At 33.7% G+C, this 14,331-nt stretch overlaps 1 protein-coding gene across 1 annotated transcript in view; it reads left to right on the forward strand.

Annotated features, from left to right (window-relative positions):
* The window catches only part of LOC143054484 (uncharacterized), a 275,789-nt gene that overhangs the window by 225,854 nt on the left and 35,604 nt on the right, over window positions 1–14,331 (forward strand). Inside the window, exons 7-9 of the mRNA XM_076227508.1 lie at window positions 9,517–9,674; window positions 10,121–11,329; window positions 11,616–11,696. Coding sequence (XP_076083623.1) covers window positions 9,517–9,674; window positions 10,121–11,329; window positions 11,616–11,696 — 1,448 coding nt within the window. The remainder of the gene's footprint in view (window positions 1–9,516; window positions 9,675–10,120; window positions 11,330–11,615; window positions 11,697–14,331) is intronic.

A 14,331-nucleotide genomic window follows, 5' to 3' on the forward strand; every position in this document is an offset into this window, starting at 1 on the left:
TACGATAAGTGAGAATTAAAATCTTTAACATTTCATTTTACTGTTTACTTAGCTTAAGATGCAAATAGATGAAAAAAGAACTATATACCCACTTTTGCTCCAAGTAATATGAATACAGAAGAAAACATGTAAAGCAATCAGTCAATAAATTATATTTACTTTACCAATACAAATCCAAATATGCATTTCTTCAATAGTGAATGTCTCCTCGGTGATCATGGTGACGTTTGATGAAAAAATTTTGAAAATCCAAAACCTAATACAAACATTAAAGAGCTAATTATAGCTTTTGATTAAAGAACAAATGTATCAGTCGTTTATCTGTTATATGTATTTGATACTGGTCAGTGATTCTGTATCTTCCATAAGGTAGCTATATCTATAGCCAAGGTGGACAATCCAAATCTTGTACACAAATGACTTATGGTTTAATGTTTTCGTCTGGCATGGCTACTGACATGACGAGAATGCCAGGTTTAATGGTTACCTACACATGTAAGCTGAATTACTGTAAATTCAGAAATTATTGCGATGATTTTATTATTGCGAAAATTGCGACAGGGTTATAATTGCAATAATTAAAACTCGCATTTTGAAATTTTTATATGAATTAAACAGGAATTTTCTATATATCGCAAAAATTAAAATCGCATTTTAGTCTAAAATGAGAAAATTGCAATAATAAATGCACGCAATAATTTCTGAATTTTCAGTACGTTTTGCCTGATCTAGACCTGTTATCATTGATGGTTCTGTCAAATGCCTAGTTATTAGTCCTATACTGACGAAGTCGAAAGGTACTTAAGGTTTGCATTCTGTCTGTCTGTCTGTCATCCGTCTGTCTGTCCGTCCGTCGGTCCGTCCGACCGACCATGCTTAAAGATATTGATATTGACAAGTTACAGATTAAGACTAGTTAAAAAAAAATTCTGTTCTGATGATTTTTTCCATTCACTCAAATGTTAAGTTTTCCGCTTCTTCTTTTTTTCTTGAAGATATTAAATTGATAATTGGTTTACCGTGTTATCACGATCAAATCAACTGTGAATTTTGTTCCGATCTGATGATTTTGTGCAGAGTTGTGGTCCTTGGACTTGTTTGTTCTGGTCTGATAATTTTGTGCAGAGTTATGGTCCTTAGACTTGAAAAATTGACCCAAATAATCAGTTTCCACATCTTTTTTCATCATGCCTGACGATTTTAATTTCAATGGTCTCGTTAGCCCAAAAAAGAAGGGGGCCGCGCCCTGGGTGCCTTCATCCGAGACCTTCTGCCCTGACGCCTTTTCCCAAAAAACCCTTGTGCCGTTTTGGTAAAATTGCTTTTTGTTTTATCGATTTCTTATCACGAAGTTAAATTACATATATGACACCTGGTGATTGCCCCCAGGTTAATCATGTCATTACAATCAATTACAGTGGATAAGACCTCAACGTAATCGATTTGAGACAATGTACCTTTTTGTCATACATTTGATGAATGTGTCAGTGAGTGTTTTTAGCTTGGGTCGGCATTTTCGATCTCCAAGTCACAATGGAAGAGTGTATAAATGAAGACATTCATGACTTTAGAATAGAATTCAAAATACAACTATTCCTTCACAGAAAAACTATCCATCTCAACTGGTGAGCGACAAGCATACAGTTGTTAATTAATGTAAACGTGTTGGAAATTAATTTTGGAGTTACTCCCCCTGTTTTAGCTTATTACGAATGTCTGCTCCTAAAATATTATCTACTACTAAAAATAGGAAAAAATAATCAATTGAATACAAAATTGTATAAGAATATCACCTTAAGGATATCAACTGTCTTGATACCAAAAAAATATATTGCAATTTATTTTTGATAATCATACTTTTAGCAAACCATGTTTTATGCATATTGTCAACATAGAAATATTTAGATGTAATGTTCAGTTGATGTTAAGCTGTAACCCAGAGACATATATACTAAATGTACTTATATATCTGTGTCACCTACAAAAATGGGTAGGGTGAAGATAAATTACCATGACAATTCAATTTGATGAAGCTATACTAAATAATCCCTAAACACAAACAACGAAAAATAGTTGAGGGCTAAACACTAGCTGAAAATTTTCAAATAAGACAACTCTGTCACATGTATGCTAAACTATGAGATGTTTAGTTTATATTGTTTTGTTGTCGAGCCTGCAACTTTTGTTGCAGACAGCTCGACATAGGGATAGTGATCCGGCGGCGGCTACGGCGGCGGCGTTAGCTCACTTCTTAAAAGCTTTATATTTTAGAAGGTGGAAGACCTGGATGCTTCATACTTTGTATATAGATGCTTCATGTTACGAAGTTTCCGTCAATCACATGTCCAATGTCCTTGACCTCATTTTCATGGTTCAGTGACCACTTGAAAAAAAAGTTCAAATTTTTTGTTATGTTGAATTCTCTCTTATTATAAGTAATAGGATAACTATATTTGATATGTGCGTACCTTGCAAGGTCCTCGTGTCTGTCAAACAGTTTTCACTTGACCTCGACCTCATTTCATGGATCAGTGAACAAGGTTAAGTTTTGGTGGTCAAGTCCATATCTCAGATACTATAAGCAATAGGGCTAGTATATTCGGTGTATGGAAGGACGGTAAGGTGTACATGTCCAACTGGCAGGTGTCATCTGACCTTGACCTCATTTTCATGGTTCAGTGGTTATAGTTAAATTTTTGTGTTTTGGTCTGTTTTTCTCATACCATATGCAATAGGTTTACTATATTTGTTGTATGGAATGATTGTTAAGTGTACATGTCTAGCGGGCAGATGTCATGTGACCTTGACCTCATTTTCATGGTTCAGTGGTCAAAGTTAAGTTTTTGAGTTTTGGTATTTTTATCTAATGCAATATGCCATAGGTCAACTATATTTGGTGTATGGAAATATTTTATGATCTTTATGTCAGTCGAGCAGGTTTTATTTAACCGTGACCTCACTTTCACGGTTCATTGCAGTGTTAAGTTTTTGTGTTTTGGTCTATTTTTCTTAAACTATAAGTAATGTGTCAACTATATATGTTGTATAGAAGCATTGTTAGCTGTACCTGTCTGCCTGGCATGGTTCATCTGACCTGGACCTCTTTTTCAAGGTTCATTGGTCTTTGTTTAGTTATCTTGGTTAATGTTAAGTTTATGTGACAGTTGTAATAAAGCTTAGCTTTATACTTAGGACTATCAACATAATATCAATGATTAGTATAGAAGGCGAGACATTTCAGCGTGTGCACCCTTGTTGGAAATGGGGGGGGGGGGAAGTTAGTATATTTTGCCTCTTTTGGTTAATAGTGATGTAATGTATGAATGTGTATTGCCATGTTTTATGAACATGTAGTATGAATGACTTTTCTAATACAACTTTTATACAATAATTAATCAAAACAACAACTTCTGAATCTTTATTAACAACATATACAGAAAAAAAAGAATGTGAACTCGTGATACACACAGAAACGTAGACAAAAGAAATAAGCAGTGCCTTTTCCTATTGTAAAAAAGTTCCCTGCCCTCCACTGGCTACCTTGCCCCTTTCAATTTCTAGCTGGAGCACTGAAATTGATATTTGTTATATAGTTTACACCATGAAAAGTTAAAAATCAAGTATAGCATTTTGTTCCAGTATAATGAAATTTAACGGGTAGAGGACTATGTATTGCCATGCAATGCTCTCAGAATTCTTGTTTAATTTTGAAATGATGAACAACCCAGGTAAACATTATCCAACACAGATTATCTGAATTGATTAATTCACAATCAAATTTGCAGATAACTAAATATTACATGTATTCTAAACTGAGTTCTGATTTGTCATAGGTCAAGGTCGCAACAGCTGTTAGATATTAATAGACAGAAATTAAGGAAAATTTTGGTCTTGGGATGTCATCTTTTGAACCAAGTCTACCTGTTACCAAACTTTGAACATTACGAATAACTTTAACCAAACTTGGTTTAAAATGCCAGATGTGATTGAAAAGACACTTTTTGTTTTTTTCGGTTCTGTAAGTTAAAGGTGAAGGGCATCTAGCAGCTATTTAAAAAACGAAATGTTTGGAAATTTTTTGTTCTCGGATGTTATTTTTTTTTAAATTGTCTTCAAAACTTAGAACACAGAAAGGAATTAAGTATAGGCAGCAAGATAAGATAAAAAAATAGTTCAACTTGATGAATTGTCACATGACTCCTTGTAGGAATAATTACTGTTCTATGACAATTCGTTCCTCATGTGGGCCTCAGTGGCCAAGTGGTCTAAGTAGTTCTACTATTGTAATCACTACCCTGTCAACACTAAGGTTATGAGTTTGAACCCCACTAGTATGGGTGCACTCGACTCCGATCTTAATTGACTAGGATTGTCAGTTTTCCTATCGAATGTTTTCTCCGGGCATTCCGGCTATTTCCATCCATAAAAACTTACCGCCACGAAATAGCCCAAAAGAGGCGCTTAAAAGTGGTGTTAAAATATAAACAATCAAACAATCAATCCTTGTAGGAATAATTACTGTCACATGACAATTTGTATTCATTTTAAGATATTTTCTTGAAAACTCCTATAGTTTAGAAAAAAAAAGCAAAATGATCAGACAGAAAAGATTAACTAATAAGCAAACCTAAGCCATTGCAGTAAAAAAGTAAATGGCATATGTTTGCCATATGCGTGATTCAGCCTCTCTTGTAAGCTCACCTAGCCCATTTCATCAAATTAACAGGTATAATTCATTTAGTTTTAAAATGACAAAAATATGTCTAATTACAAACTACAGGGATACATGTTTTGAAGCTTTATGAGATATATGATTGGAAGACCCTCTACAACCGGCCTCGTTATACAAATTATTCCAAAGCTAACCAGGTATGCTTGCCTTTGTGTTTAGTCTACCGTATTGTAGAGCAATTTTGATTCAATCATTTTTATACGACCGCCAAAAAAAATGCGGTCGTATATTGGTATCACGTCATCGTCGTCCTCTTTAGCCATTTGGTTTTCGCACAATATCCTTAGTATAGGTTAGTAAATAGAAATCTATGAAATTTAAACAAAAGGTGTTTGATCACAAAAGGAAGGTTGAGATTGATTTTGGGGGTTATGGTCCCAACAGTTTAGGAATTAGGGGCGCAAATAAGCATTTTTCTAGTTCCCAGACAATAACTTGTGGAATGATGTATTGATCTCTCTGAAATTATACTACAAGTTTCCATACCACAAAGGGATGGTAAAAATTGGCTTTGAGTGGTTATGGCTCAAACCATTTAAGAGTTAGGGGCAAAAAGGGAGGAAAACAAGGATGTCCTGGTTAATGGACAATTACTTAAGTTCAAAACATAATTTAAAAGCAGTGTAAGGGAAGTAATTCAAACACAACATTTTGAATGTATTTTAATGGGTTATTATGGTTGCTAACTCCATTGGAAATTTGATTTGAGATTATGACCATATCTTGAGGGAAAGATTTTTCTTGAGGAAAAAAAGGGGGGGGGGTTATAAACAATTGGGGTGGGGGATGGGGACAATTTGTTCTCAAGATTTCAGAAATTGTTAAGAAAATTTCTTAAATTTTTTTTTGGCATCCTGTCCCCTGTTTATTGTTTAATCAAACTATTATCACTTGTTAATTGTATTTAACATCCTGTCACCTGTTTATTGTTCAATCAAACTAATTAACAAGTGATAATAGTTTGATTGAACAATAAACAGGTGACAGGATGTTAAATACTTGATAATCATATTGCTTCTGTCTATGTCACATGCAAGGGTGAGTTATGGTATATTTATCGGCTTTGATAGACAAGTGCATTGTTTTTGTCAAAACATCGATTGGAAGGTTTTGATGCCAAAATCATGTATAAACTTTCAATTCAGAAAAGAAATACTACCATAGCTATTTCACATTCCAATGTGGATATAAGGACCTTCAGCATACTACCAAAGCTATTTCACATTCCAATGTGGATATAAGGACCTTCAGCATGCTACCATAGCTATTCCACTTTCCAATGTGAATATAAGGACCTTCAGCTCAAGTGAATCCAAACTGACAGCAGAAAAACATTGACTCAACGATAGTTAACAGCCTCATAAGTGTTAACAACTACACAAACTGTTACATAGATAAAGATTACATTAGTACAGAGTCAAGTGTATTACAACCAGCCAAGTCAGTTTCTAATTCTTAGAAAAACCCAGAGTGCAAATACAAGTTCTGTAGAACTTATTAAAAAACATTTGTCCATGTAATATTGATAGTGCTTTACCTTATATATTTTAAAGTGTTTAGAACAATGAGCCTTTAAGTTTTCTATCAAAATGACATCATAATGCTTAAAAAACATGCGAAACTTTGGTTATTGTTTGTTTGTCTATTTATCACGTTATAAATATGCATAGCAAATTTTTTTTATATATCTATGTATGCCTATGACATTGCATAAAAATAAGACAAATGGAGGCATGGATAAAACACTTTGCTTAAATTTTCTCTAAAGGTTAAATCGTAGAAATGATTATGATAGATGACGTTATCCTATTTGTGGCCGTTTCATAAAGTTTGTGCTTTAAACTTTAAGTTATCAAACTTAAGTTAGTAGGCAGTTGCATCATGGTCTTTGGAGGTGTCATATCCCAAAGTCTGATCACTTTGACCTTGACTTTGTCCTTTGATACCTATATGATAGTAAAACCTTGTATTATAAGGGTCATGCCTTTTGTACCTTAAAGGTTTGGTTAACCTATGGAGTTTAACTGTTGCATTTGGGCTTGGGGTGCATCACATACCAAAGTCAGATCATTCTGACCTTTTTCATGTGACCCCTATGATAGTTAAACAGTGTATGGTTTGTGTTTGGTGCATAATTTTGAACTGTAACCTTTTAATTGACAAAACTTTGCACACAGAAGGTTTCACAAGCCCAGTAGCCAGTACTTCTGTACTGGCATGAAAATACGGATTTTTTTGTGTTATTAAAATTTGCTGTTACAAAATGTTAGAAATTATTATAAATTAAGGAATGTATCTCCCTCATTCAAATCTCTGATTTCTTTCACGGATTTGGCTATACTTTTTGGACATTTTTGGATTATAGCTCTTCATCTTTTATATAAGCTTTGGATTTCAAATATTTTGGCCACGAACATCACTGAAGAGACATGTATTGTCGAAATGTGCATCTGGTGCAGTAAAATTGGTACCGTTAATGTTATTCTGGAACACAGTTCTAACACATTCAGAAAAGTTAAGACATTTTCAAAAATTCTGAATAAAACTTGGTGAAAAACATGATTCATAACTTTCCTAAATGTTTTGATAAGTTAAAAAATTATCAAGGTTCCATTTTCATCAATCAAAGTTCACCTTTGATGAAATTTGCTATTTATTATGTGCCTTTTGCTCTGAACATGTTTTGGTCTTATTCATCTTTGGCATTCAAATCTTTGAATTTGAGCATTCCTGATGAAGGTTAATCATGTTTACCTACAAAAGCGTCTCAGACACACCAAATTAGTAAGACAAACTCAAAAAGAATTAAGACATTTTCAGACAAATAGAGACAGTATATATACATAACTTGTTTGCCATCATGGAAGCCAATCTGCCAGAAAACCATGATGGAACATTGGACTTTGATTACATTTGAAATAAATTCTTTGACTTTGATTTTGATGATTATATATATAGTAAAATTAAAATGTCTGTATTTCGTTTAAAGGCGGATAATTTAAACATCAGTTATTCACAGAAGGTTTATCTACTATCCAGATAATCTTGCTTTTCACTGTTAGTAAGAGTTCAGTTTTATAGTTTATTGACTTATTGGAAGATCTGATTGACAGGGGTCTTTTGTTCATTTAAGGAATGACTAATATTTTTTATGTCTATGCAAAAATAACATGAAAAATGTGGTGCACACTAAATAACTAGTGTAGCAGATTATTTCAAAGTGTTCACAACATTTTTTTTAATGTTATTTCGAATAGGCAGACAAAATATTACAGTCATTTCTTATAATTTAATTCTTAATTCCATTTTAAACCGGAGTAAAGCATGAAATAGTTATCAAAGATACCAGGATTATAATTTAATACGCCAGACGCGCGTTTTGTCTACATCAGACTCATCAGTGACGCTCAGATAAAAAAAGTTGCAAAGCCAAACAAGTAAAGAGTTGAAGAGCATTGAGGAGCCAAAATTCCAAAAAAGGTGTGCCAAATACGGCTAAGGTAATCTATTCCTGGAGATAAGAAAATCCTTAGAGTTTGGAAAAATTCAAAGTTTTGTAACAGGAAATTTATAAAACTGACCATATATAATTGATATTCATGTCAACACCGAAGTGCTGACTACTGGGCTCGTGATACCCTCGGGGACAAAACTTCTACCAGCAGTGACATCGACTCAGTGGTGTAAATAGTTATCAAAGGTACCAGGATTATAATTTAATACGCCAGACGCGCGTTTCGTCTACATAAGACTCATCAGTGGCGCTGAGTTCAAAAAAGTTGCAAAGCCAAACAAGTAAAGAGTTGAAAAGCATTGAGGACCCAAAATTAAAAAAAAATTGTGCCAAATACGGCTAAGGTAATCTATTCCTGGAGATAAGAAAATCCTTATTTTTTGGAAAAATTCAAAGTGTTGTAACAGGAAATTTATAAAACTGACTATATATAATTGATATTCATGTCAACACCGAAGTGCTGACTACTGGGCTCGTGATACCCTTGGGGACAAAACATCTACCAGCAGTGACATCGACCCAGTGGTGTAAATAGTTATGAAAGGTACCAGGATTATAATTTAATACGCCAGACGCGCGTTTCGTCTACATAAGACTCATCAGTGGCGCTGAGTTCAAAAAAGTTGCAAAGCCAAACAAGTAAAGAGTTGAAGAGCATTGAGTACCCAAAATTCAAAAAAAGTTGTGCCAAATGCGGCTAAGGTAATCTATTCCTGGAGATAAGAAAATCCTTATTTTTTGGATCAATTCAAAGTTTTGTAACAGGAAATTTATAAAACTGACCATATATAACTGATATTCATGTCAACACCAAAGTGCTGACTTCTGGGCTGGTGATACTCTCGGGGACGAAACATCCACCAGCAGTGGCATGAAAAACCGTTGATGACGTGAAACGGACACATGACAAAATTATGTCTATGAACTGATAAACAAAACAACTTCAGCCAATCAGAACACCTGTTACATCCAAAATTAAATTATACTTAAATAAAAAGGTCAATAATCAATTGATTGTTGGAAATGATTGACACTGTTCATTTTAAAAGTTGAGAAAAGTTTATGTAGCCATACAGTTTGTTATCTTGTAATAACTATTATTTTGTGAATTGTAAATCTTTTCTACATTCTTGTTATCTGTTAAAACCTGAAAAGGATGACTAGTCTTCTGGTCTGTTGGTCTTTGGTGAATTGTTGTCTCATTATCCGTCATCCCACATTAGACTTTAATGAATGGTGATAAGAATTCTTTATACACATTTCTTTGTAGATTTATTCCAATTGTGGATGGATTCTATACATTGTTACAGTAGACTGGAAGAGGATGGACATAGATTTGATGTCAGCGAGAAAACATCAGATGATCTTGATCCACCAATAGTTATTGTTGGCACTTGGAAAGATGCGTTGATCTCTGATGTACAAGAGGTATTAATAATTGCCAATTTTTTCAGATGTTTGTGTTTATTTGTACAGGACCATGGGGAACTGATTATTATACTAGACCAACATATTGACAATATCCAAACGAAATAACTTTATCAGATTTTAAGGTTTTAAGTGTTTAAAGGATAACAATATTTTCTATTAGTTTACAGAAACTTAAATCTTTCAATAATATCTGAAAAAAGATACAGTACAATTGTCTCGTCATAGACACAATGATTGAATTTTTGTAGGCCAGAAGGTGTTCTTCTTCACAAGTCATAAATGACGTTCGAATAAAAAAAAGCAAAAGGCCAAATAAGGTACGAAGGGGAACAGCTTTGACGACCCATAATTTTGAATATCATTATATAAATTGATATTTTTTTAGTGTTTTCAATGTTTTGTTTTGCAAAGAGAAAGCAAACACACTTAATTCTATCTTTTAGATTGATGATGCATGCAGTGAAAGTATATTGAAGTATACGGAGAAAATGTCAGAAGATGAACTAAGACATATAAGGCAAGAATACTTTATCTCCAACACAGAAGATGAACCTAGTGTATTTCAGCAAATTCGAGAAAACATCCTAAACTTAGCCAGAAAAATGAAAACATGGAACAAAGATTATCCTTTAAAATTCATTCAGCTGGAAACACGACTTCAAGAAAAGAAGAAGGAGTTACCTATTATATCCTTTCAGGAAATTCAGAATATCGCTAGTGATATACCTAAGCCACTAAATGATGACGAACTAATATTGTTCCTTGAATTTCACCATGAGATCAGAGCTTTAGTTTATTTCAAAGATCTTCCCTCTTATATTATTTTAGACACACAGTGGTTGTCTGATGCTTTTAAATGTATTGTAACAGCAAAGAAATTTAGAGCTATTAGTATCAAAAATAGAAAAAAATGGGATGTATTCTACAGTAGAGGCATATTATATAATGAGGTTTTAGAAGATATATTCAAAAAGGAAAACAATTTTTCCAAACACAAGGATCATATTCTGAACGTCATGGAGAAATTTGATATAATTATACATCCAAACTCATTAGATGGAGATGCTGCTGATGAAACCCCTTGCTATTATGTACCTTGTATAATAAAAGCAGAACCTGAGTATGACATATACGAAATGTTTAATGTTACAGAAAACACATGTACTAAGTCTACCTGGTTATGTTATCAGTTTAGGTTTCTACCACCTCATTTAATGAATCATTTAATTGCTTCTCTGTGCAGGAAATATAAAGTTGCAGAATTTATCACTAAGGAACAGAAAAGACAGGTTGCCCTTTTCAGAGACTCAGCTGTCTTTGAGTTACAGAAAACGACAAAATTAACAAAATTACACGTGATGAAATGTCCGAATTTGATCCAAATTCAGGTTTGGCAATTTGGTAAAGAACGTGAAGGAGGTTTGTTCAAATTCATTGACGAATTTGTGACAGAGGAAATTGTGAAAATTATAAGCACAAGATTTAAGATGTCTAATGTGAACTTTGAGAAAAAATGGGAATGTGGCCATACAAAACCAGAGTCTGTAACAGGATCAAATGACTTTTTTAGCGAAGAACAGATTACAGAATACTACTGTGTGACATGTACATGCACCCATATATACATTGGTGAATGGCAAGATCTGCAAAAAGTAAGTGAAATATTTTATCTATTTCATAGAAACTTTGCTAGAAGGAGAAGGGTGTGTTGGTTAATCTCTGTGCATCCTTCCTGAAATTTGATAGCAAGCCTCGCGTAGGCATGCCAAACTATAGGGTGCTTTTACACCTGTTGCCTTTTAGTTATTCTGTTTTCTGGCTCTTCATTATCTACAACTTTGTCCGAGTCATTAATTGCTATCATTTAACACCATCTTACACACACCCTTTTTCAGTCTCAATATTAATAATGAAATATCTTTTTTTTAATTATTTTAGCTGTCCAAAAGTTGTGAAAATGATCCAGGATTGAATCCTACCACAGAAAGCATCAGTCAAGTCCGAACTACATCCTCTAAGGTAACAAGTAAAAGTCATCGTGTTGTCGATGATAGACTAGACAGATTATTACCATACATGTTCATAAAGTTTTATTCAAGATGTATAGGTTTCATAAAAGTGGAAATTGGATAAAGCTTGATTATGTTGTCAACTTGATATAACCTCAAATTATTTCAACGTGTAACATGGAAAATTTCGTGAATCGTTGTTCTTGACTTTGGCACCGTTCCAGTAACATGAGTAAGGTGTCGTGGGTTCGCTGCCTATGTCAAGTGTTTTTAACATATGACGTCATTAAGCTTTGTGTACATTAGGCATTACAGAATGAAATTACATTTGATAAAAAGAAGATGTTGATGTGAAAAATGTGAGAGTTGTATATATAAATATGGAAGAACTCAAACTTCTCCATTGCCACAGAGAAAAAGTAGTCTGATTGAGACCTTTGAAAGTCATTGTGACTTATGAATAGAAAATTGAAATGTTGCATTTCATTAAATACTATACAGGATGAGCCTTAACAAAACTCATATTGTGTATTACTCGTTCCTATAACCTTATTACTCGAGGCTATTTTCCTATTTACATTTTTGACACAAGGCCCATTACAGGAAACTTTCGTTTTTCTCGGACGTTTCCCATATCAATTTAGAGTTTCTCGGACTTTTCCCCTGTCCGTATCTATTTTGTAAACAGAAATGTCTACCGAAATTTTTTTCGAGATTGACATTTTCAAAAAGCCGAACATTTCAAATTTTAACGGGAGGGACGGAAGAGGGTCTGAAAAGCGGGAGATTTTAACTCCCGCCGGATGAATCACTTGTATGATGTTTATCAGTTTATCTCAGAACATAACGAAGATCAGCCAGAAGGCTGTTATTCACACACACATACTGTTCATTTCAAAAGCAAAACAAACCAAAGTTCGGTCTACAGTGTTGTCACCTATAGCCAGGTGTATGTATATTCTTTTTAGCTCGCCTAGTTTTTCTCATCACTTTGCGTCCATCGTCTGTCGTCCTTAACTTTTACAAAAATCTTCTTCTTTTAAAACACTGGGCCAAAGATAATCAAACTTTGCCACAATCATCATTGGGGTATCTTGTTAAAAAAATGTGTCCGATGTCGGAAGACCCTGCCAACCAACAAAGATGGCCACCATGGCTAAAAATAGAACATTGAAGTAAAATGTAGTTATTGACCTATATCTCTGTAACAAAAGCATTTACAGAAAATCTGTTGTGAGGGTAAAAATGTTAATCAGGTTTAGATTTATCTGCCGTGAAATTTTTAGATGAATCAGACAACCCGTTCTTTGGTTGCTGCCCCTAAATTGGTAATTCTAAGGAAGTTTTACTGTTTTTATACGACCGCAGAAATTGAAAATATTTTGGTCTTATATTGGTATCACGTTGGCCTCGTCGTCGGCCATACTCGTCGTCGGCGGCGGCGTCCGAAGACTTTTGGTTTTCGCACTATAACTTTAGTATATGTAAATAGGAATCTATGAAATTTAAACACAAGGTTTATGACCATAAAAGGAAGGTTGGGATTGATTTTGGAAGTTTTGGTCCCAACAGTTTGGGAATTACGGGCTAAAAAGGGCCCAAATAAGCATTTTCTTGGTTTTTCCACTATAACTTTAGTTTAAGTAAATAGAAATCTATGAAATTTTGACACAAGGTTAATGACCACTAAAGGAAGCTTGGGATTGATTTTGTGAGTTTTGGTCTCAACAGTTTAGGAATTAGGGGCCAAAAAGGGGCCCAAATAAGCATTTATCTTGGTTTTCGCACCATAACTTAAGTATAAGTAAATAGAAATCTATAAAATTTAAACACAGGGTTTATGACCATAAAAGGAAGGTTAAGATTGATTTTGGGAGTTTTGGTCTCAACAGTTTAGGAATAAGGGACCCAAAGGGTCCAAAATTAAACTTTGCTTGAATTCATCAAAAATTTAATAATTGGGGTTCTTTGATATGCTGAATCTAACTGTGTATGTAGATTCTTAATTTTTGGTCCCATTTTCAAATTGGTCTACATTAGGGTGGAAAGGGTTCAAAATTAAACTAAGTTTAATTTTAACAAAAATTGAATTCTTGGGGTTCTTTGATATGCTGAATTTAAACATGTACTTATATTTGTTATTATGGACCCAGTTTTCAAGTTGGTCCAAATCATGGTCCAATATTAAACTTTGTTTGATATCAACAAAAATTGAATCCTTGGGGTTCTTTGATATGCTGAATCTAAACCTGTATTTAGATTTTTGATTATAGGCCCAGTTTTCAAGTTGGTCAATATTACGATCCAAAATGAAACTTTGTTTGATTTCAACAAAAATTGTATATATGGGGTTCTTTGATATATGCTTAATCTAACCATGCATTTAGATTTTTGATGTTTGGGCCGGTTATCAGAATAGTCCACATTGAGGTCTAAAGGGTCCAAAATTGAACTTTATTTGATTTCATAAAAAATTGAATTCTTGGGGTTCTTTGATATGCTGAATCTAACCATGTATTTAGATTATGGATATTGTACCATAATAGGTAATGTCCAATTTAAAATTTAAAGTTTTTAAGTTTAAGTTCTTAGACCACATTCATTATGTGTCAGAAACCTGTGTTGTGTCAACTATTTTATCACAA

The sequence above is a fragment of the Mytilus galloprovincialis genome, chromosome 12 (assembly GCF_965363235.1).
Source record: "Mytilus galloprovincialis chromosome 12, xbMytGall1.hap1.1, whole genome shotgun sequence".
Classification (NCBI taxonomy): domain Eukaryota; kingdom Metazoa; phylum Mollusca; class Bivalvia; order Mytilida; family Mytilidae; genus Mytilus; species Mytilus galloprovincialis.